General features: G+C 42.1%; 1 protein-coding gene across 1 annotated transcript in view; it reads right to left on the reverse strand.

Moving 5' to 3' along the window:
• coro1ca (coronin, actin binding protein, 1Ca) overlaps positions 1-17,762 on the reverse strand; it is a 32,402-nt gene extending 14,640 nt beyond the window's left edge. Inside the window, exons 1-2 of the mRNA XM_073465988.1 lie at positions 17,666-17,762; positions 4,901-5,100 (exon numbers count right to left, since the gene is read on the reverse strand). Coding sequence (XP_073322089.1) covers positions 4,901-5,098 — 198 coding nt within the window. The 5' untranslated portion in view covers positions 5,099-5,100; positions 17,666-17,762. The remainder of the gene's footprint in view (positions 1-4,900; positions 5,101-17,665) is intronic.
• Between the last annotated feature and the right edge of the window lie 4,428 nt (positions 17,763-22,190).

Raw genomic sequence — 22,190 nt, forward strand, 5'->3', positions numbered from 1 at the left:
TAATAATAAAAAAAAAACTCCCACACCGACAGCAAGGGGCTAACCTCCTCAGTCGACTACCTAACATGTCCATAACTACACTACAGACATTTGTATCCTTCGAGAGGAATGTCTGATGCCTAGAAAACAACCAGTTGCATAGCAACAAGTAAGACTGCAGAAAATGAGAGTGAATCACACAGCGACGATACAAAGCACAACACTGAAACATACAAAAAAAAAAATGGATGAACAACATTCCCTGAAGGCAAGAGAGGACATTCTTTTCATTCACACAAGAGGCCTGCACACTTCCTCTCCTCGCAGCTTAACATGTGATTCACACATGCACACCACTAAAGGATCTGCATGCTGTCCAGTGCTGCTCAGGGCTCCATGGAAATTTCCACTTTTACAAGTCTCTGTCTGTCTGTATGATTGGACAAGAACAATACAGTGCAGCACACTGCAGGCTGACTGAAAACCTGAGCTATACATAACTAGAGACATACCTATACAGACATGTACTACAGACATACTGTAGGACTATATGTATATAATATATTCCATACATAGTCCACTATTTCTGAAAACATCTGAGACTGGTTGCTCTATTGCCAGTTAAGAAGTATTTGGGACAGTTTAAATTTTGAACCACATATATTATCAGTACCCATGTACTCCTCAATAAATGTATTTACTCATATTCGAAATGCAAGATCAGCTGGCTGGTGGTTGCGGATGGCTGATGACAAAAAGGTCCATCTAAGACAATAAATCTAATTAATATCAGGACCGTTATTCAGTTCCGTCATCTCTTTGCTAAGCCTGCACCGAGTAGATATTGTATTCCCTGTGAAGGATGTACATTTGTCCAGTGTCTCCACATCTTCCTACCGTCTCCCCAGAGCATGCTGTGACACAGTCTAGCACCTGTGGCCCAAGAAATGATCAACTGCAGACAACATGAATAAAAAGATATTTTTAGAAAGAATGTTTTTTTTGTCTGTTTTCGCTGCCAGATCTGTGCATTCATATTCATTTGGGAATTAATTGCTCTTTTCAGCAGACTTTAAACGCATCAAATGACTAAAAACCATAGCTTTATTTATTTAAAGAAAGCAATCAGAGTTCACAGCTCTGTATTAACAAATTATAAATAGTATTCAGTAATCCAGCAGTCATACTCATTATCACATTGTCATAAATTATTTTAATATGGCACTTGGATACACTGAGGACTCTGTGACAGAGACAACATCTGACTTCAACCCAGTTCTCTCTTCTTGGCCGCTCTTCATATTTCGACCTATCCCAGAATTCACATGTGTACTGACACTGCATGAAGCAGCCAATGGCAGGGCAGGGAGGAAATGGTCTTGGAAGCCTGTCAGGCAGGGAGCAGTGAATGACCATATATGGTAAAATCTGCAGTCAGCAGGACTGAGCGGCAGAAGCGGCAAAGGCAGAGGCAACTGAGCGGTATAGAGGTCTTGGAACACAAACTGACCAAAATATGGGGAAAGACCATGGATATTATGCACACCCAGTGTATTTTTGTGTGGGGACAGAGTTTAGCTTAGTTAGCAGCTAAACTGGTGTATTTGGGACGGAGCAGAAATAATGTGTCACTGTGCACACTGTACTGGGATTTATAACAGCAGAGGTTGAGCACTGGATGAATGGTGCATTGAGGGATTGAATCCAAATCAAACACGCACACTCCACATCTGATCTTCCTCTCTGGACAGAGGCAGCTTTTGAAGCACTAACGTGGAACATGCCTTTTACATTCAGCAATGTATTATGTGGTGTTACTTTTGTAGTTAAGGTCGGTCTTAAAAATACATGGAAAATCTGGGAACTGAGAATGCCAACAATTGACAGTCACTAACACACAGTCTGTATGGAAACTAAAGATGATGATGGCTATAACAGGATAGACAGCATGCAGTCATAAGCAATGGCGTGCTTGCATACATCATAATTAATAAGGGATGTCTAGTTAAGGGATATAAATCACAGAAACTATAATGATTTACAGAGACTTCCCTCCTCTTATGCTGAGCAGACAGAGAGGAATTATCAGGAATGTTTCACTGAACACTTGCTAGCTGCTGCATTCACTCCCACAGCTTCCTTCATATGGAAATCAGGGAATAAATTAGCAGGCATCCTGCTAAGGAAGAGAAAGGGGGAGATTGAAAGCATGAGGCAAGGGAATGACGTGTTGAGCTGGACATCTGATGCCCCTCTCTATAAATCCTTGTGTTCTGACAGGAGGAAGCAACAATACTCATGGCTGTGCTGAGTCACGGCGGCCTGCCGCAAGAACCTCACCCTACTGTGTCACACAAAGAGGTGGCTCCATTGGTTGACTGCTCTAAAATGAGGCTCAAACCTCAGGTCTGGTCACACATCCATGACATTTACCTCTGAACTCCAAGAGATGTTTTCCACCCCATTTCAGATACAAATTATGACAAAGGAGATTTTTTTTTTTTGAGGGCTCATTATTTCAAAAATACATTTTCCTACCGTTGTTGCATCACAACAAAGACACTGCATATGGCTTAATTGTGAAGGGGGAAGGAGCATCATCACACTTCTTCCTCCCCCCGGCTGAAGTGTGGTGATGACAAAGGGCTGCGGTGGGAGTAAGCATAGGACAAAGGCCCTGAGCAGCTGGCTACCCACAGAGACTGGGAGCAAGACGGCATAGGCAGATGGGTTAGCCGGACAGATGCACCCTCACATTAGGGACGGGAAGGGGTGGGAGGGTGGGGGCGTTTAGGGGATGTGTGGCCTTGAAACAAAAATGAAATGAGACCCAGGTGATTGAAACTCCAAGTGTCCTTCCATGAGGCACAGAAATGTATCCAGAAAGCAGAGTTATGTCTGACAAAAACTCATTAAGTAAAAAAGACACTTTGTACAATCTGCAAAATATCAAATGGAGAAGTATACCGTCTCACTTAACGGTTTTCTAATTAAGAGGAAACAGCAGGATCCTTTTCAGTTTAGTTTATTACAAATGATCTCAGGTGGTGAGGAGCAACTCTATATTACAGATTCACTGCAGTGCAGTCTAGTCATTCCATTTGCGAGAACAGACTCGCCCCACTTTTGAGACCTGCATTGCCAGCTGAGGCTATACTGAGATTTCCAGATGGACCTGCTTTGTTAAAGAAATTCATTTGAGAATACCATGGTGATAAATGCCAGAAATAGATATCAAAAGGATAAAAAAAAAAACACAAAAAAGGGAGTGCCCAAAAATTTGAGATTGTCCCATCAACTGACTCTCTTTTTATGTGAAGCTGTAAAAACCGGTTTGGTTGCAAGCCATACGGGTCACGCTGTCCTTAGTATAACATGCATACACAATATACTATAATTCTTAAAGAACATGGTATTCCCCTTTCAGCTTGTGTCTCAATGCATGGCCTGTTGAAATGGGGAAAACACTATATCTGAAGGATTAGTCTGTGTCAGGCCCGGTCAGCTCATATGTGGGAAGATCTAAAAATCAACAGAGCTTTTTTTTTTTTAATCTCTCACTTGAGGAAATTGCCCGAGGTTTGCTCTGCACATAAAGACCTCAGTCTCAACCTTTTGAGTGCAGTAGTGAAAGTAGACTTTGTTCAGTAGACACACTATTACAGTACTGGGACACGGCATGCAGAGGGCAGCTCATTCAAAACAGAGACACAGAGAGGAGGGCAGGACGCTTGTGAAACCGGTCGAGCTCGCAGCCCACCTCCAATACAAGCCCTGTAGTGAATGAGGTGCTGAGAGGTGTAAGCTGTGTGATGACAGGCCTGAGGATCCGGTCCTCTATGCCAGAGCCATCTCAGATGACATGGCAGTGTACTGGTGTACACTAATTACAGGCCCAGGTTAGATCTGTCAACAGTATTGCAGTACTTATGTCACTCACAGTGTCAGGACCTGCCACTTGGCCATTGCGTGGAGCTGCCAAACAGAAACACCAGCAGCCTGCAATGCACCACTATCAACCATAATGGTACCCAAGGGCTCTCTGGGGTACATGCCAGAGCCCCCTGCTGAATACGGTCTGACATCTATTGCACTTTAATTAGTCCAATTATGACATCAGGGTTCAAAGAGAGGGACGTATTCACCGAGCTAACTTGTTTACAGCTAAATACTCAATACTTCAAATGCTGTATTGCCCAACCCAGAAGTAATTCTAGTTGGAGTGGAGTGATTCCTTATATGGAGGCAAGGATCAGAAGACTGTTCGCTGCAGGGCTTTGAGTAGTTTCTGTTGTAGACATGAGGGTGTGTGAAACAGCCCGCTGGTAAACATTAATCGCAATGTACACTGACATGAGGAGTCAGCAGTAGTGCTTGTAAGAGGTCAAGTCTTCAATGCAAATGATTATTTACTCTACACGTAACATGGGAAAAAAGCTGATACTAAAATAGAAGGAGGATTCAAGATTTTTAGTTCAACTCTCCCGACCCTTGAAGTGCTTATGTTTGCATTTATGTCTGTAGGAATATGATCCCTCAGTGAACAAGGCTTTTCTTCTCTTTCTAATATCAAGATCTCCCTCTCTCCCACCCCCATCTACAAATCTTCAGACGTAATGTGATCCTCTTCAATCATCTGTAACAAAAGCATCACATGCATAACCACACTCACAAAGACACACAATGGCTTTAAAACGTTAAATTAACACCATTTCAATGCCTCATATTTTCTTACAACAAGGACGACACATATCCTCTTCAAACTGGTTTTCCATCAAAACATTTAAGGCAACTGGCCTGGCCTGTTAACCAGTGCATTGACACTCAGTGTGCTCTACTGATGTAGCATACAGAAGCAGTGAATGCAAACACAGCGGCTCTGATGTGGCTTTAACTACTCCATCGTACACCATAAACGTACCTTATGAAGAGGGAGAACGAGGAAAGCTCCACCACCACTGGCTTCAACGATTATGGCAACAAACTTGGGGTTGACTGTACAGAGGGCGCTGTCCCATGTGACCCTTGACACCCGGATATCATCGTAGCATTGGTCATTCTTCACCGGCTGGCCAAAGACGTGACGGAATTTGCTACACCGTACAACAAGTCGTTTCATATCTGTGCAAAGAGAAGAGAGGAAGATTTAACAAATGTTAGTTAGCGATTCATTCACAGACATAGTGTTGAAATGAAGGTAACTAGCCCCTCCTACGACCCACCGCCTGCTGGCCTAACAGCTTTTCTGACACAGACCCTTTTACATTTTCTTTCCCTTAGTTATTCTGTTGGGTGACATTCAAGGCAAAAACAAGTCAGTGCCCTTAAAAACACTCACTTTTATCTGCTCTTCTCAATGTGGGTTCCCCTCACCATGCGATCATAGTGCAAGCACTTAAGATTTCCCTCAATAATAAATTACAAGCAGTCATACAGCACAGTTGTTCATTAGCGATATTTCTAATAGAGTGTGACAATATAATTTCTGGTGAGCACCTCCATCAGGGTATTAATATCCAAGAATAGTGACACAAATTCGCTCATTACTAACGAGTGCAATATTTAAAAGGGGTTTTAAGTTTCTGATTTCACAAAGACACAACATATGAATAATAAAACAAAACATACATGTTTGATGATAATTCATGACTTCAAACTCTTTGCCCTGTCTAGTTGTTTCTTTTCATCCTCAGCTGTGCCAAATATTAAACATCTGAAATACTAAGATGCTTGTGGCACGCTGTGTGGCACACTTTAAGAGCCACATCCAAAGAAAAGTAGGACATACCCAACCCAAACAAAAACAGACTTTGTAGCTGGTTCAGCTTAAATCTTCACCAGACAAGAATCTGCTGGCGGACAAGAGAACTTTGGAAAACTAGCTCATTCAAAAGCTACAAGTCCAAGTGCTGTGCTTACAACAACAGACCACTTCCAAAGATAACGGAAAGCTGGCCAGTTTCAGATAAATCACCAGAAACAGGGCCAGTCTGACCTGCAACCTAAAGAAAGACAAAAGCTCTTAAGTAGTCTTGTTTTTGTGAAGCTCCTCAAATCTTTTTTTAATTGTTTGACACAGCACATGGTAACAGTTTCCCAGCCTGAATCACCAACATGATAAAATCACAGCACAGGATGTGGGAAATGTTTTGGAGGTGGTTTTCCACTGTGTGTGCGTGTGTGTGTAAAAGACAGAGCGTGAGCGAGAAACGCTTGTATGGCATGTTTTCCAACAGGACAAGGATCACAACACAAGCAGGAAGTTCTTCCTGTATGGATGTGGGAGTGTCCTAACAGCCCAGCTTGTCTGTGAAACATGTCCGTCATTACCATTGCTTCATTTTGATGTCACCGAACACGGACAGTGGGCTGGGAGACAAGTTCGTTCAAATTAAACAGTTAATGACACTTGAGTGTTAATCTTCCTTAAATGGAGGATTTTCCAGTTTTCACTTGAGTTACATAAGCTTCTTTAAATCCTCCTCTAAATTTATCTGGAGCAGACGTGCATTTGTCTAGGAAACTAAATTTGATTACTCCGGGAAAGGCTGAGTCAGACCAAGAGCAACTGACTGGCATCCAGAAATCCTGGAAGATACATTATAGTTTTAAAAAAAGCACACTACATTCACTTTGAAGGCAATAAATGGATACTCTGACACAGATGGAGATAGTTCTCTAATGTCATCGGCAGGCAAGAATCAGTCTATTGTCACTGCTGAGAAATCCTTACATAATCAGTTACAATTACTTTTCAAATATGTTAAAAAAAAAAAATGGGAAAAGAAGAGTCATTCTTCCTCACAGTAATGTGACGGTATTCTGGGGCAACACTCAACAAGGACAACTTTGTCATGAGGAGTGCAGTTTGTTTGCCTTTAGAGCTATAGATTTGTCATATAATCTGTTGGAATAGAAGCTACATGTGAAAAGACACCTAAATCAGCCACCTGTCTATCTCTGTGAAAGAGCAACTGTGTGTACCATAAGCATTAGACAAGTTGGACATGATGGTGCTTCTGCCCTCAGGTGGTGGTGGAAATTTACTTTCCAAAGGTTATCAAGCAATGAAGCCGAGATGCATTTGTTCCATGAACTCTCTTTTTTTGATTCAGTTAAGCAAATATGTGATAAAAAGCCTTTAAAATATTGGAGAAAAATATTTCATGCAACAAAGTTGATTTTGGCATTCATCTTGAATTGAATAGGGATGCATGATATGGATTTTTTCAGCTGATACGATAACCAATAATTACCTGTTTCTCACGACCGATACCTGCTAATAATTTCAAATTTTTGTATTTTAAAACCAAGTTCATAACCTGTAGTTTAATCTCCCCTGAGGGTAAAAAGGCTAAGATGTAGCAGGCAAAGATGGATTATTTATTATTCGTAGCTCTAATAAGATTTATTGTGTTAAAGTGGGACTTTTCCCCCTCCTCTCCTAACACTTGCAGAACACGTATTGCAAGTTACAATTGTGTTGTCTTCTTCTGAACTTGAAAAACAACACCCACTCCAGGGAAGACATGTGTGGCTCGTGTCTACATTACGTGACTCTACACAGGTGCAGCAGCTCTACTTCATGAACGCGACAACAGCACTGTTGTTCTTCTTGCATACCACCACATACTGTGCGTAAATGCTGCACTTGTTGCTGCACAATTTGGCTTTGTATTATCAATATATTCGCAACAATTTAATTATCTGCCGGTAACGTGAATTTTCCATTATCAGACCGATATATATTGTGCATCCCTAAAAATGAATGATCCTCGAGTGTTTGACCACTTGCAAGGGCCAACAGTTAGCCTGTCAATTAGAGCCGGTCCCCAGTGGTTGTCTAATGGAACATATGCTCTCTTGGCTGGAGTGAATACTCTTTCCTAGAGGGAAATAGCAATCACTGACTTATGAGGCAATTTCTGGCTCATCAGCAATTTAATGGGCAGAGGAAAGCTAGGTTATCTATTATGATCACTTTTTGTATGTTGCAGCAATAATGAATTTGGGCTAAGATGTGAAAATGTGCTTCTGACAACTCAGGGGGGAAGGCATCAGCCAGCATCTAGAGGAGCGAGCAGAGACTAATCAAACTAGAGGAGCTCTACTTCTTGCTCTTTATCAGTGTTTTGCCTCTTTTTGTTCAGCCAACGAAACAAAGCATTCCAATACAGATTTGTACTTCGATTGCCATGGCAAGGGCAGAAGCTTCAAAGCGTTCAGGTCAGTCCTAGTCAAAGGTAAGAGAAAAAGGAAAAGTAGAGCAAAAAATTCACTTTATGCCACTGGCAAATGCATGGGTGTTTGGTTGGCTGCAATTCGTCTCCAAGACATGTTTAGTAACACAGACGTGCTGCTTAGCAACATCAGGGAAATACCAACCCAGGAAAGAAACACAATACAATAGTAAAATACAACCTAATGTCTTAAAAGGTTATTTATAAATGTCAAAATGTCAAACAATGCCAACAACTGTTAAACTCAAGTATATCCCCACATTTGGATTACTCTTTACCTTGCAAAATCAGACAAAATTTAATTAGCTCAGGTTTCTCTATGAGATTTTAGTCTGGAAAACATCCACTGACAATAGAGTGTGCTGAGCAGCTGGAGGCCAGACCAATCAGCAAACTAAGGAAGGAGGTTTAGATGATAATGAGAACAAGCAGAGCTGTATCTGGAGTATTTTCTGAGAACTGCCACGCTGCTTCTAAACTACTGAACCCTGAGACGAATAACAAGGCGTTGTAAATCTAAAATGAAGCGTGACCGCACGGCCTATTTCTCACCTGAAATGTAAACTGACTATTGAGGGGAAATGTGCTGTTTTCCAAACTGCCACCAAGTCTTTACGTGGTGGCAAAAAGGGGCAACACATTAAGACAGGTGCAGTACAGTTTCATGATGATGATGTTGGGTTAAGGCTGATACAATCGTCTACAGGGGAATTTCTATTGATGACACCCCTAAGCTGTGTTTATTGAGTCTTTCCCATTCTTAATACAGATGGCACAGTGAAACTACCCTGTTGCTCATTTCTCTGTTAATTTGCAGCAGACTAGTACATTGTTTTACGCAAGAGAGCTTTATAAGATGTGCCGTTTCATCACCACAATAGTGTGACAAGCCTAGACAAAACAATCACTGCATTCTTGGGTTCAGTCTGGGCCTGCACAAAGATCCCCACTCACACCGTCCTTTAGCTCTACAAACTGCAGGAAATGTTCAATATCATACGTCAGAGTTGGGGTCGATCCTGTGCATTCTCAGCAAAACTTAACACGACTAATGTCCAGTGTTTACCAGCTTGAGTCATTGTTGTCTGAGCATCTGTATATAAAAGTCATCTGGGATAAACTAGATTGCAGACACTGGATATTAAACCTTTATGGAGCAAGGGTTGAGCTATATCAGTGCACACATTGCATGGGTGGGGTTGCAGCTAACTTTACAACACTGGGTCTTGGTGAGTAAGCCTTGTTACATGATTGAGGTGTTCCCTGACAAACCTTTTAAGGAAGTAATCATCATGTCTTAGTCACTGGATGCTCACTATGGATTAAATTTAGCAACCATTCCCACTAATACATGTAGGAAAACGGAAAAGAAAAACATAAGGTTTATTTTTTGCAGGCCAATCATTTATTTTTATAAAACTGGCAAATTTTTCATGTCAATTGCTACATTTATGTCACATAATCCAATTACTGTACAGCTCAAGTCAAAATCAGACTCAAGCTGAAATGCTGTTCACTTCAGGCTCAGTAAAAACCTGGAATCCTTTTAACACTCAGGAGGACTCAACCACCTCAGACTTTAGAGCTACAACATGACAGGACTTGTGTTGAGCCTCTAAGGGAGAATTTCCTCTAAGTTTCAAACAAATCTCCCCTACTTCACTGGGAGAGATAGATACCATTCCCGCCATGGTCAAATGCCAAACCAAAAGCTACCTTATCTAGTGGGACTCTTATGTAAGAACGCTATTATGCCACAACTGCACCCGATGAGCTGAAACAAGTAGCTGTAGCCTACAAAAACACCAGGGACAACAGAAAATGAAGGTTTGTGTGTCCTCCTTATGGTGGTCGGGCAACAATTTCTAGTAGTATTTTAGTTGCCAGTAATGCGTAAAATTACCAAACCTTGGATGTACGATGGACCCACTGACAAGCACCAATTTGTGTCATACAGTGGAGCGACAGTACTGAATAAACTAAAATTAAAACTGAATCATTGACTGAAATTTGTATCTTCAAAAAAAGACAGAGAGACCTCCAAATAACTAGGAGCTAAAAGAGTCAACACTGAAGCCTGTATATCAAGTACTTATTATTCAGTTTATGACCCATGCCCTTTCCAAAACAATAACGTCATAATAATCATGGCTGACATTTGTATGAATCAATGTCAGCAGGGGCTGTGCGGAGGCAGTCATAGGTTGGCACCAGTCTGACAGCCTCAGACATACACCAGAGAGAGACGGAGACACACCTTGGGGGAATGTCATGCTACTCAGTGACACTCTCCTGAGATTTACGGTTCACTGATCCAGCCCTAATTCAAGCAAAGAGATCTGAGTATCTTTTGGGCAAATCAGATGAAAGCAGAGCTATATACCTTATTGCCTCCTGAGCCAGCAGAGCTGACCCTGATGTGCAGAGACAGAAGGAGGACCCCACAGCCTGAGGAAATGACCAACAGGAAATGGGACCAGTGTGACACACTTTTTAAGCACCCATCTCTGCATTCCTCAGTCCATTTACATCTGACAATACTGTGGAGGAAATGTGGGACCCATGGCAAATTGAATGCTACACTATCATTGCTTACTCTGACCATATCTTAAAAGGGAAACATCACAGATTTTCAATCAGCAGTATATGTAAATGCACAATGGCAAACATCTCTCCATTCAGACTGCACCCAGAGCCCCCCACTGTTTTGATGGCAAAAGCCCTCCAGTTAATGCAAAACTTTCTTTCCAGTAGTGAAATACTTCTGTGAAAATTACAAGCACAATTGATGGTTAAAAGGAAGGCGATAAAGTAAGAATTTAGGCTCTCCATGCTCGCCGTCAAGCTCGCTGTGTTAGGCCATGAAGGGTTTCCCTTCTCGTCTCATCAACTGCTGCCTTCCATTAAACCAAGGGGAAATTGTTTTGCTCTGACATAAGACTGCAAAACAGCTAGAGAGGAAACAAGTAATAAAAAAAGAGAGCTGAAAGCTGGTGAGGGCTCATGTTTGGTCTTTCATTGAGCATTACGGGAAGAAAAAGCACCTTTTCTGTCGTTTGATCCCAGCTGCATTTCAGTAGCTGAGAACTAGGATCAGTGAAGCACTTGCCGGTACCCATCATCCAGGATAATCTTAATTCTCCTCTTGCTCGGCCCTACTGACTCATCAGGGGTCCCTTCAACTGAGACCTCCACCTATTGGAAAGCGAGTGTTTAGATTTTCGAGCATGTGCATGAACGTCCTATGTGACAGGAAACATTTAAGGCTGCCTATCCCTACCACATTCATCATGTTCACATATTCCTAATAAAACATGGGACCACCTCATTTCTGACAACTGCTATGTACTCCAACTGGTTTCTTGACAGGGCAATTGACAAAAAAATTATAACATGCTATTGCCCCACCCTGAAATAAAGACAGCAGTAGGAAAGAAACAGTTGTTTACACAAGACAAATACTTGGGCTTCAGCTCTGAGAGAAATGTCTGTACAAAGATCAGATTTACTGAACTGCTTACCAACAATGCTTGGACAATAGGATACCTGCTACGACAGATAACCAGCCTAACTAGGATTAAAAATCACTGCCTATTACTGCTCTGTGATACCCAAAGATAATGGCTTATTTATATCTTTTCACCGCCTTGTTGCTGGGGTGCAAGACTGTCCTTGAGGCTCAGTGTTTCATAGTGCGCCTGGTGAGTGAGATGTGACATAACATGAAAATCCCAGCCACAAATCGGGATGAGCTGATGTGGGAGAGGGAGGGGCAGCAGAATTAGAGCGGAATTATGACAAAGCCTGAATCATCTCCACAACAGTTGTTTTAACAGGAAATTACTATACATGCACGAAAATATCGCCATTATTATTCCATTAGCTTTTATAATCAAAACGTGGCTATTATAAATATTTCTGAAATGATTCTTCCGGAGGTTGTAAAGGGGTGTCGACTGCAATGTTGACAGAAAACAGACCAGTCCCTCACAACAGGTTGAACTCGACAAGGCAATAAAAAAAAACCCTCTAGTCCCTCTATAGACTAAAGGTGCAGCCAGAGCCAACAACTTGTCCAACCAGAATCTAAGTTAACAAAAAAAGATACATTCTTGAAGAACAGAAAGGCAAACTCATCTTCTGGCACTGGGAAAGGAGTCAATCAAAAAAAAACCTGCATGTTCACGTTAATTTTGGTGTAAAAATGGTATCTGATTGATTGATTACTACCCACCAAACTATATCAACACAAGGTAAATGCACAAAGTTAGTTTCTGCTGCATGTGCAATAATACTTTGAACCACAATATGCATCTTTTAACAACAAGGCTGAAGTCGGGCCTGTGTTCATCACAACCCAGCATTTGTCTCAACTTCAGCCATTTATCTTGAAAATGCCGTGCAGTCTACAGTTGAGGTCACTGGCACGCATAAAGTCCTCTGCGGATACATGCAATCAGCAAATAAAACAGGGCCCGACAACGTTTCTCAAAAGGTCTTATCTGCTTAATGTTTACTTTTGCAATTCCTTTGTTTGTTGGTGCATTTCATCATTGTTGTTATTGCCGACTTCCCTACAATGTGGCTGCTAGCGTCATCTTTGGAGCCACAGTCCAGGTCATAGCTCCAACAAATGGTATGATAGTAGTCCTAAAACACACAGGGGAGCTTTTGATGAATATGTATCGATGATATTTTATATTCATCAGAAAGTTTCATATTGTAAGTTAAGAGATTTAATGGACACGGACTTTTCTTTCCCACACTTTGCTAGCCATGCCACCCCTCGCCGCCAGTACACACACACCAGTGATGTCGCCTCAGTGCTCCCCATACACTGGATGCCTTTTGCCTTTTGTCACCAAGACCGCATGAGACGCCACCTAAATCCCCTTCCTGTAACCAAGGCCACGGACCACCATTGTAATCAGATTCCAGCTACATTCCAGTGCTTTTTTGCAACAATGAGATAAGGTGATGTTTTTTCACCCCTCTCCTACCCCAAGTGACCATGCGGTCTTTGCTCTGCTCGGTATAAATACTACTGGAGCACATTACGCATCAGTGTTTCAAGGAATGCTATTGTATTCTTTTACACTTTGAAGAGGAAATGTGATTTGCAGACACAAGAGAAATGTGGCTTCAAGTCCAACTCATTTCTAGGTGATACTACAGTAGACAGAACCAAATACGAGCTCAAATCAACATAAAACCAGGTTCAAGTTATATACATGCATCAGTAGCATGTTGTGTGTCAGACATTTAAAGACTGGGTACAGATTTCAACACCAGACATTAAAGATGATACAGGTTTTCTTACTTCCTCATTCCAAAACAGGAAAAACAGACTTCTTGGATTAGACACAGGAAACATAAATGTGCCAGAAAATGTTTGTTTTGTGTTAAACGTTAAATGTTAAACTAATGGATATGTTTAGTGTGATGCTGACCATGCCTTTTACTGTACTCTCAACTGCCCAACGCTCAATCACTTTCTACGGGTGAGACTTAAAAGACTAACCTCTAAACTTCTTATCCTACTTAAAGTTGAGATTTAAAAGATACCACTCTAAAATCCCATAAAATTAGTCAAAACAGAAAAAGCTCTACTTCTTATGAGTGTTTGTGTGTAGGGTTACTTTTCTATCTACAGCAACACAAACTGAACATTTAACAATTGCACCTTTCCTAACAGGTGATCAACACAACAGAACCACACGACAAACCCTGCCTATTGCTCAATTTATTTCAAGTCCACTCCTAAATATTACAGCCCGAGAGTACAAAGCACGTCCCTTCCTCTTCCTGATCAGGTTCTTCCCCCTCCCCCAATGAGCAATGCACAAACCACTGCTCCATTTCAACAGATGTTGTCAGCTGTGGTGGGAAAGGCCAGTGGAAGAAATAGTATTGGTCTGTGTGTGTCTACTGGAATTGCTAAGCTACAAGCATTACAAAGCCAGAAGAGGAGGTGACATCATCTTTGATTGAGACTCCAAGCAAAACAAAAAACATTTCTAAAAACCCTGTAAAACAGATACACGAGAAAGGGAATTATATAGTTTACCTTAAATGACAAACACACTCCCAGACATCTAACAAGCTCTGACAAACAAGTATTCAGAGGTATATACAGCATCTAACATACTCTATTGCAGGGTTGAGCCATTGTAATCATTTCTAAACCGGTTTGATATTAAGTCAAATAACGGACCGGACATAGAGATGTTAACACTCAGAGTACCACCTCAGCCCCTCCCGAAAACCCATGTGTGCCCTGGCAATACATCAGGACAACTGTGACACATTGTGTTTTTATTCCTCACAACATTCATTCAAGTCAAATTTTCTTCTTCCAAACTTTTCTTTGGTCTCGTGCAATTTAAGAATAGATGTCAGTAGCTCCATGTCAAGTGTGTTTGAGAACCTTGCAAGTCACAATAAAAGCCTTGTTAGGAAATGAAGAGATTCTGTCTGTTGAAACCCGAGAGTGCTTTTGAATCAAAATGGATACAGGAAGGGTTGAGCTTGAATTAAGAGCATAATAAATTAACTTTGAGGGCAAATGAGAGTGGATCAATGCTTGGTTTCATACAAAAGTATTGCAGCATGTGAACCTGTACCAACTTGCTTCTGATAAGAGCTCTCATTTGTGGACCGAGCCACATGCTGCTAGCTCCCTCCACCTGCACCTGACAAATGTCCGTTCAGTCAGTGGGCATAACATCAAACCGGGTTAACCTCGTACTCCAGACTGGACCACAAAACCTGAAACGCCACAGCTCTGCTTAATTGTGGTTTATCAAACAACGAACACCCAATGTCAAATAACCGTGTGTCTGTTTTCTACTGTGTAAACAATTAGCGGCACGGATTTAGGCATGTGATCCTCTTCATCTCCTGGCTGGTCAAAACAAACAAACACACTAGTATGCTAAGCAGGGTGATTGGTTAATGAGATTTTCCCTCCCACCTGTCCTCAGAAAAAACTCCCTGACATCTTGTCAGGAAAAAAAAAAAATTCAGTTCTTCAAATCAAATCAATCAGAAATCAGAATTTTTTTTAAGGTGTGGCAAGTCAATCTGAGAGTTTCTGGCACTAAGTGTAGGCTGAGATAGCATCTGCACAGACAGGACTGGACACAAACTGAGGTATGTCAGACATGTTAAAAGAATGCAACCTCTGAGTCCAACTGAGATGCTGCTGAGGCCAAACATGCCCGAATATTTAGCTTCTTTTACAGAATGCTGATTATTCCAGCAGACTGATATGGGAAAAGACTGCAACAGGAAATATATCAAGCTACTTTCTATCTAATGTACACATTCCTTAGTCCACGAAACGAATCCAAAGCCTGAAACTTCTTAACAATTTCAGCACAATAATGAACAGTGACTTGAGATGGCCAGCAGGGAACAGCTGGACTTAGCTAGACCTCTATCAACACTGATGAAATAAATGTAATGGATATAAATCTTAAAAGATCATCCCAAAACCACCTCAAAATGTAAAAAAAAAAAAAAAAAATGCCCTCAAGACTTCACCACAGCGCACACAAACACGCCTTGCTGCAGTTGATAGGAGCCAACACTCCCCTCACATCTCATGCTTAGTTTCCCTCTGCTTCCTGACCCACTTCCTCTCTCAGCCTAGCCATAGGAAGGCAGACTACGCACTTCTAAAGACCTTGTACTGCAGCGCATCCAGCAGCGGTTGATGCGTCTGGAATGGTTAACAAGCCCAAACACAGCTGTAGTGCGGCTGACTGTTGACCCCGGGGTCGAAGCCTTCACCTGCTCTGCATCCCACAACTGCGGGTCTTGGCGAGGGAAATTCCTGCAAGCTGATTACACAAGGAAGCTGGGTAACCCTAGTTCAAGACAGGGCAAAATATATGCAAATCATATGCTGCCCTTTTGGCACACTAACCACTGCCATTACAAATCAAACTGCTCTATCGCATTGAGCAAGCAAATGAGCTGGTGCTGGTTTACAAACAGAGAGGTCACAGAAAGGACTACTTGGGTCAACACCCAGCAGCTTCGACCGGGGAGGATGGGAATGCTCACTTTGGGATCAATTTTAAGTATACTGCTTTCCTAGAACGGTAATGGTATTTGAGAGTCACATTACTCGCTGCTCCAAGGCAGAGAAGCAAGTCAAAATTTAAGGGTGAGGCTTACTCATGTTTGATGATGGCTGAAACAATTAATCAATTAATGTATTGATTCGACGAGGGACAGAAAATGAATGAATTGATTGTTTCAGCCATTTAAAAAAATAAATAAATAAATAAATAAAATCAACCATAAGTGCCAAATACTCTCTGGTTCCAGCAACTCAAATGTCAATTTGCTGCTTATCTCCGTTTTGTGCCATTAACAATTGAATATGTCCTGGATTTTGACTGAATCAAAAAAAATAATGGGCAGATCAGTTAATAATTAAAACAAAATCACAACATATTACAACATATATGGAAACTTTAATAACATTTTTAAAAAGGTAGATCACACGGATCAGGCAATAAATATAATGTATCCCCCATCTTAATCTGACTTGAACATACTTAAACCAAACCCTTTGTTTAGCTTTTAAAAAGGAGAATAATTAAAAACAGCTGCCAGCATAATACTGATAGCCTCAGCAATACACTCAGGTGCAGCTACTAACCAACTACCAGAGAAAGTCTGCATAATTTCATACCGACGCTTCTCCACGTGTTATGGCCAAACAAGCAGAGCTGGTGGCAGGGACACAGTGGTTATTAATTTTGAGCTAGCATGGATGCAGCTTCAATATTTATGATTATCTTCCCTAGCAGTGTGTTAGTGGGTCAAATCTAAACCTGGCATCTGGATGCATATTGCAGATATTGGATTTTTTAATCAAAGGGGAGGATTTTTTTTTACAAAAAGACGTCTCTGTAAATGAAAGAGTTAACTCTCGGATATTTGAATGTTTGGAGCCTATTGTTGAGGTTTTTTTGGAGGAGTCTATATTAGCAATCAGGACGCCAGGGGCCAGGGCGCGGTTTGTGCTGCCTTGTACCTCCGTGTATGTGGATCTATCGGAGATAAGTTTTCCTGCCGCACCATGGTTAGCTACCCCACCCCGCTCAATAAACGTCCAACAGCACATTTTCATGTCGTGAATTATCCACCCCGACGACCAAAAAGGAGCAGAAACCTTTCTCTCAGACAGCATTTTTCTCTGGTTATCGGTTAAAACTTTTTTTTTTGGGGGGGCAGTGTCAGTTAACCGCCGTTGAAAGCTAATGCTAGCTTAAAAAAAAAAAAGACACTAGTTCACATTCAGACTATCCCGATTCATTTTAGCTAGCGCAGGCACTTTCCTGTCTGAAGGACACATTACGAGCCGTTTAAGACACAAAAAACCCGCCAAACATGGTTTCATTTAAAGCTCCGCTAAGTCTTTAACCTACCTTCTGAGAGGAAAATGAAAGTATTCCCGAAAGCCGAGTGATATAACACAGCCCAACGCGTATCCCTCTTGATTCCTCCCTCTGCCGGAGCCGCTGCTGAGCTGACACCGCTCGCGCTGTGTGCTCTTTCCCCACTCTGACGCTAGTCCCGCCCCCTCGTTTGGCTTGGCGAGCCGCGATTGGATCGGTGGGCTTTGACGGACGGCTCCCGCAGCCAATAAGAGCGACAGTTTGGATTACAGGGGAACAGAGCTCACGCCCCCTTTTCCTTCAGTTTCCCAGTTAGAGAAAAATCACCATTAATTGTGTCTTCCTGGTGAGTTTATGGCATTTTAATCACCTTTTATACATGTATCATCTATTTATCAGTATTTCCTTATTATATTATAATAATATCATCAATATATTTACACAAATTATACAATTTATTTATGATTTAATAGGATTTGTGTGGTTCATTTTTAGAAGTGCAGACATGTGCATCCTGTTTACTCATTGCACAAAGCAAGGAGACCCCATAATATTAAGAAGAAATTCAGGTGAGGCAATAATAATGAGCGTTAGAGTAGGTAGAGTGTGTGTTTATGTGTGCAATTGTGAATCATATGGGTATATTTATGGAGACTGAGCATAAAGATATGAACACAGGTGTGTATTGCTTAATGGTTTTATGTTAGAAAGTATTTTCCCTCATCCACTTTGATTTTTTTAATGCAGGATGCTTCTAATATCCATGAATAAAAACTACAATAAAGAGTGTGTGGGGCAGGCAGTGAACCACCAGAACATGCATGTACAATATTTCTGTTCTAGGCATCATTTTATGATATTAAAAAATTAATTTCAAGAACACAATGTACCACTAGTGTATTACAGCGCCACAAGATGGCGTTATTTCACAAATCCAGAGAGATGCAGACTTGACAGAAGAAAACAGCTGTCTTACATCAGTCAGTCTATTTTTTTCTTCACCCTCCTTCAGTCTTCTAGATGAGGGTTGATGCAAGTGTTTGTGGTGAATCTGGCAACCCAAATTCTGATGGTTCATTGACCAGGAAAGCAGACTTCATTGGTCAACGGTCTTTTATAATAACACATGTGACTCACTGATTAATTTACCTGCTATCCTGCTATTTATATAGTGCATACATTGCAGTAAATCCTACCTTTTCTCATGGATGGCTTCCTCTCGACTGCCCTGTCCGGGGATTTCTGAGCTGCGTCAAAAGCCGCCTTCATCTGTGCCACCTTCACAGACTGGCCCAGCTCATCAGGCTTGACTTCGACTGACTTTGGGCGGTCCTGGTGCTGCAGCTTTTCATGCAGCTGGATGGTTTCCTTTATGAGCTCTGAGACAGGCCGAGGTTTGGGAGTGCTTTGGGATTTATCTCTCATTGTGACACTGTCATCGCTCTCTTTGACAGGTTTCTTATAAGGTTCATCTGATGCCACATTTTTAGTGTTAAGTGTCATGTGAGGATCCTGCTTCATGCCTGCTGTGACCTGGTGGCTCTCTGTGCCAGCGTCCTCCTCAGTGGAGTCCTTCACCTTCTTCCTTCTCACTGATTGATCAAATGAGCATGCAGAGCCAGATAACAGCAGATCAGCTTTGCTCTCGCTGTCAATCTTTACTTGTGGTCCTACAGTAGTCGAGCCTGTCTTCTCTGCTGCATTACTTTTTGTGGGTGGAGACTTGGCATCAGACAGTGAGGAAGGTGCAGATTCCTCAGCGATCACACCACTCACATCACATGACGGACTTTCATGTGAAACAACTGATTGTAAGCTGTCTGAGGGCGTGTTTGTATAGGGGCTTATATTTGGCTTCTCCTCCTTGACTGGAGCATCTGTCGAGTGGATGTTCTCTGAACCCTGACGATCAGCTGTGGAGTAAAGTGAGTTTGTGACTGTGCGCTCACACGTAGCATTTCTGTTCACTCCAGACTGAGAGCAAAGATCATCTGAGGTGTCAGCACAGTGTGTCTGCTTCAGGCCCCGGCCTTTAATGTGATGATCTGTGGCTGCAGGTTTTTCTTTAGGTGGTTTCTCTTTCAGCCCCTTCATGTCACTTGCTGACCGAGGTGTATTCACATCCGACTGATCAACTCTATCAGTGGATAGCTCTGTCGCGGCAGTGTCAAGGATCCTCTTTGCAGTAGCATCCGTGATATCCTTGTCATCTATCTCTGGGGTCTTCTCCTTTCTATTTCTCTTCAGCAGCTTCTCCAGAATAGAGCTGGGTTCACTGGGTGAGGCTGGATTTGATGCTGAATTTGAGTCTGTTTCATTCATGTGCATGTGTAGATAAGGCCTCACCGACTCCCTCTGATCCTCAGCGTCAGTGACCTTTGGTTTTGCCGAAGAGTATTCATTCAGACCTGGCTGCACCTCACACGTTAGCGTTTCCTCCTTTGTATTATTCTCTGTTCTCTCTTTTGGAGCTCTGCTGTGAATGGTATCACTCATGTCTGATAGAGACTCTTTCTGCAGACTGTTTTTCAAAGGATGTTGGAGTTGAGCCGAGGGCGGTCCCTTCCTCTCAGTCAAGCGGCCCACTGTTCCTGCACAGGGCTTCAGATCTTCATCCGCAACGTCAGCCATGATGGTTTCATTCTGATCTGGCATTAAAAACTCACTTCCAGCATGAGCTCCACATCTTCTCATTTTCACCATCACAGGGTCCTCTTCAGTGTTTCCAAGTGAGTTTGCATCCTCTGAGGTCACAGCAGGGCCATACCTTTCATATGAGACTCCAGCTGAGAAGTTTTCATCCTGGCAATCCTCACGTGGGACGGTTCCCTCGTCCTGATACTCCATCTTGTTAAACTCCTGTTCAGTCCTCTTCTCCTGTCTCTTTGCTTGATTGTGCAGCTTGTACGCTCTGGTTCTTTCCTCACCCCTCGCACTACTCTTGTGCTTCTCGTCCGTCTCCTGTGGAACCAGGCGAGTCGTCCTGCCTCCTTCTCCTCCTCCCTCCTTTCCTGCAGCCCCTCCCTGTCTCACCTCCCTTTCAGCAGAAGGACTCCCGCACAAATTTATATGCTTCTCGCTAGAAGGTGTTGTTGGCTCCCGGCCGGGGCTCCCGTCCAGTTCATGAGCGTCTGGCTCCCCCGAATTTTCCCTGGCGTTACCAGCCTCCTCCTCCTCACCGGAGCTTCCTCCCTCCATGACATCACCTGTATGACTGCTTGCACCTCCAGACTCAGGGCTTGGTCTCGCCTCCTCCAATCCTCCACTGAGAGCCTGTTCTCCCCCTTCAAGTTTATCCTGGTTCTGTCCCATACTTGTCTGTAGAGAAAGTCATGATGTTAACCTCACAACAAGACACCAAGAACCTCCAGAATCATGCCAAGTATTAGGAATGCCAGCCCATAAGTAGTTTCTTTTGACTATCTGTGCCACTACATTCGTATTTCCTGGTTGAACAATACACTGAAATGTGGAAACTGCTAAACAGAAGAGGAGCAGACACCTGGGATTAACATCACAGTCTAGACATTAGGTTTCAGTGTTGGGAAGAGACCATGTAGCATGTTCCAGACAGCTCACAGTCACACAGCAGCTGTTTTCATGGAAGGGGTGAAGTGGAGTATCTTATGACTTTAGCTGCTATAGTATACCCTCTGTTGGGTTATTCATGCACTTGCGATGTCCACAGTTGCTCAACTTTAAGTCAAATTACAGTCACAAGATTTTGCATCAATCTCACTTGCAAATTTGAATCTTGTTTTGGACTGAGGAGTGACTCAGCCGTGATACTGCAGCATTACATTCCACTTAAACCTCATGTCACGATGAATGGATGATTTGAATTTAAGATTAAAAGCCTCATCTGCAGATAAACAGTGTGGATGAGTAAATCCAGTTTGTTTTGTTTTTGTTTCTGTGGAAAATGCAGGGGCGGAAGTAACTAATGAGAGCTACTCAGATTACTGTAATCAAGCCATTTCTGGGGGGTATTCCTACTTTTTAATCTGCATTTTTGCAGCCAATAAGGTTATCTGATCACAAACAGGCCAATTAAAACCTGACATACGGACAAAAACATAAAAATCTGCTATTGATAATGCATTAAACATAAGCAGTTCAAAAGTACCCTAAAACTCTAGAAGCATTTGAGACAAATACTTTTACTTGTAATCAAGTAATATCTCAGTAATGTAACTGTACTCATAGTTGAGTTTTCAGTACTCTTTCCACCACTGCCCTTATGTTGCATAGAGAGGCTCAAACTTTTGTTTTGCACTCTGCTGCTGTTGTAAACGACAACTAAAAGAACCTCTAACCTTTAAAATCTGTAATATAATAATAAAAATTACATCATACTTCGGGGTATTCAGCGTCATAGCAGAAAGGGGAACAACAAGAACACAGAGTTTAATTGTTTGATCCTACTCTGTAAGTATTTACGGTTCAAAAAGTCTTATGACAGTCTGTCAGAAACCATTTTTCCAACTCTCTCAGTCAGCTTGTTGTCTCATACTTCTTCTTGTTGTCAGAATATTTTTGCCGATTTGGTTTCATG

The sequence above is a fragment of the Pagrus major genome, chromosome 5 (genome assembly GCF_040436345.1).
Source record: "Pagrus major chromosome 5, Pma_NU_1.0".
NCBI classification, from domain to species: domain Eukaryota; kingdom Metazoa; phylum Chordata; class Actinopteri; order Spariformes; family Sparidae; genus Pagrus; species Pagrus major.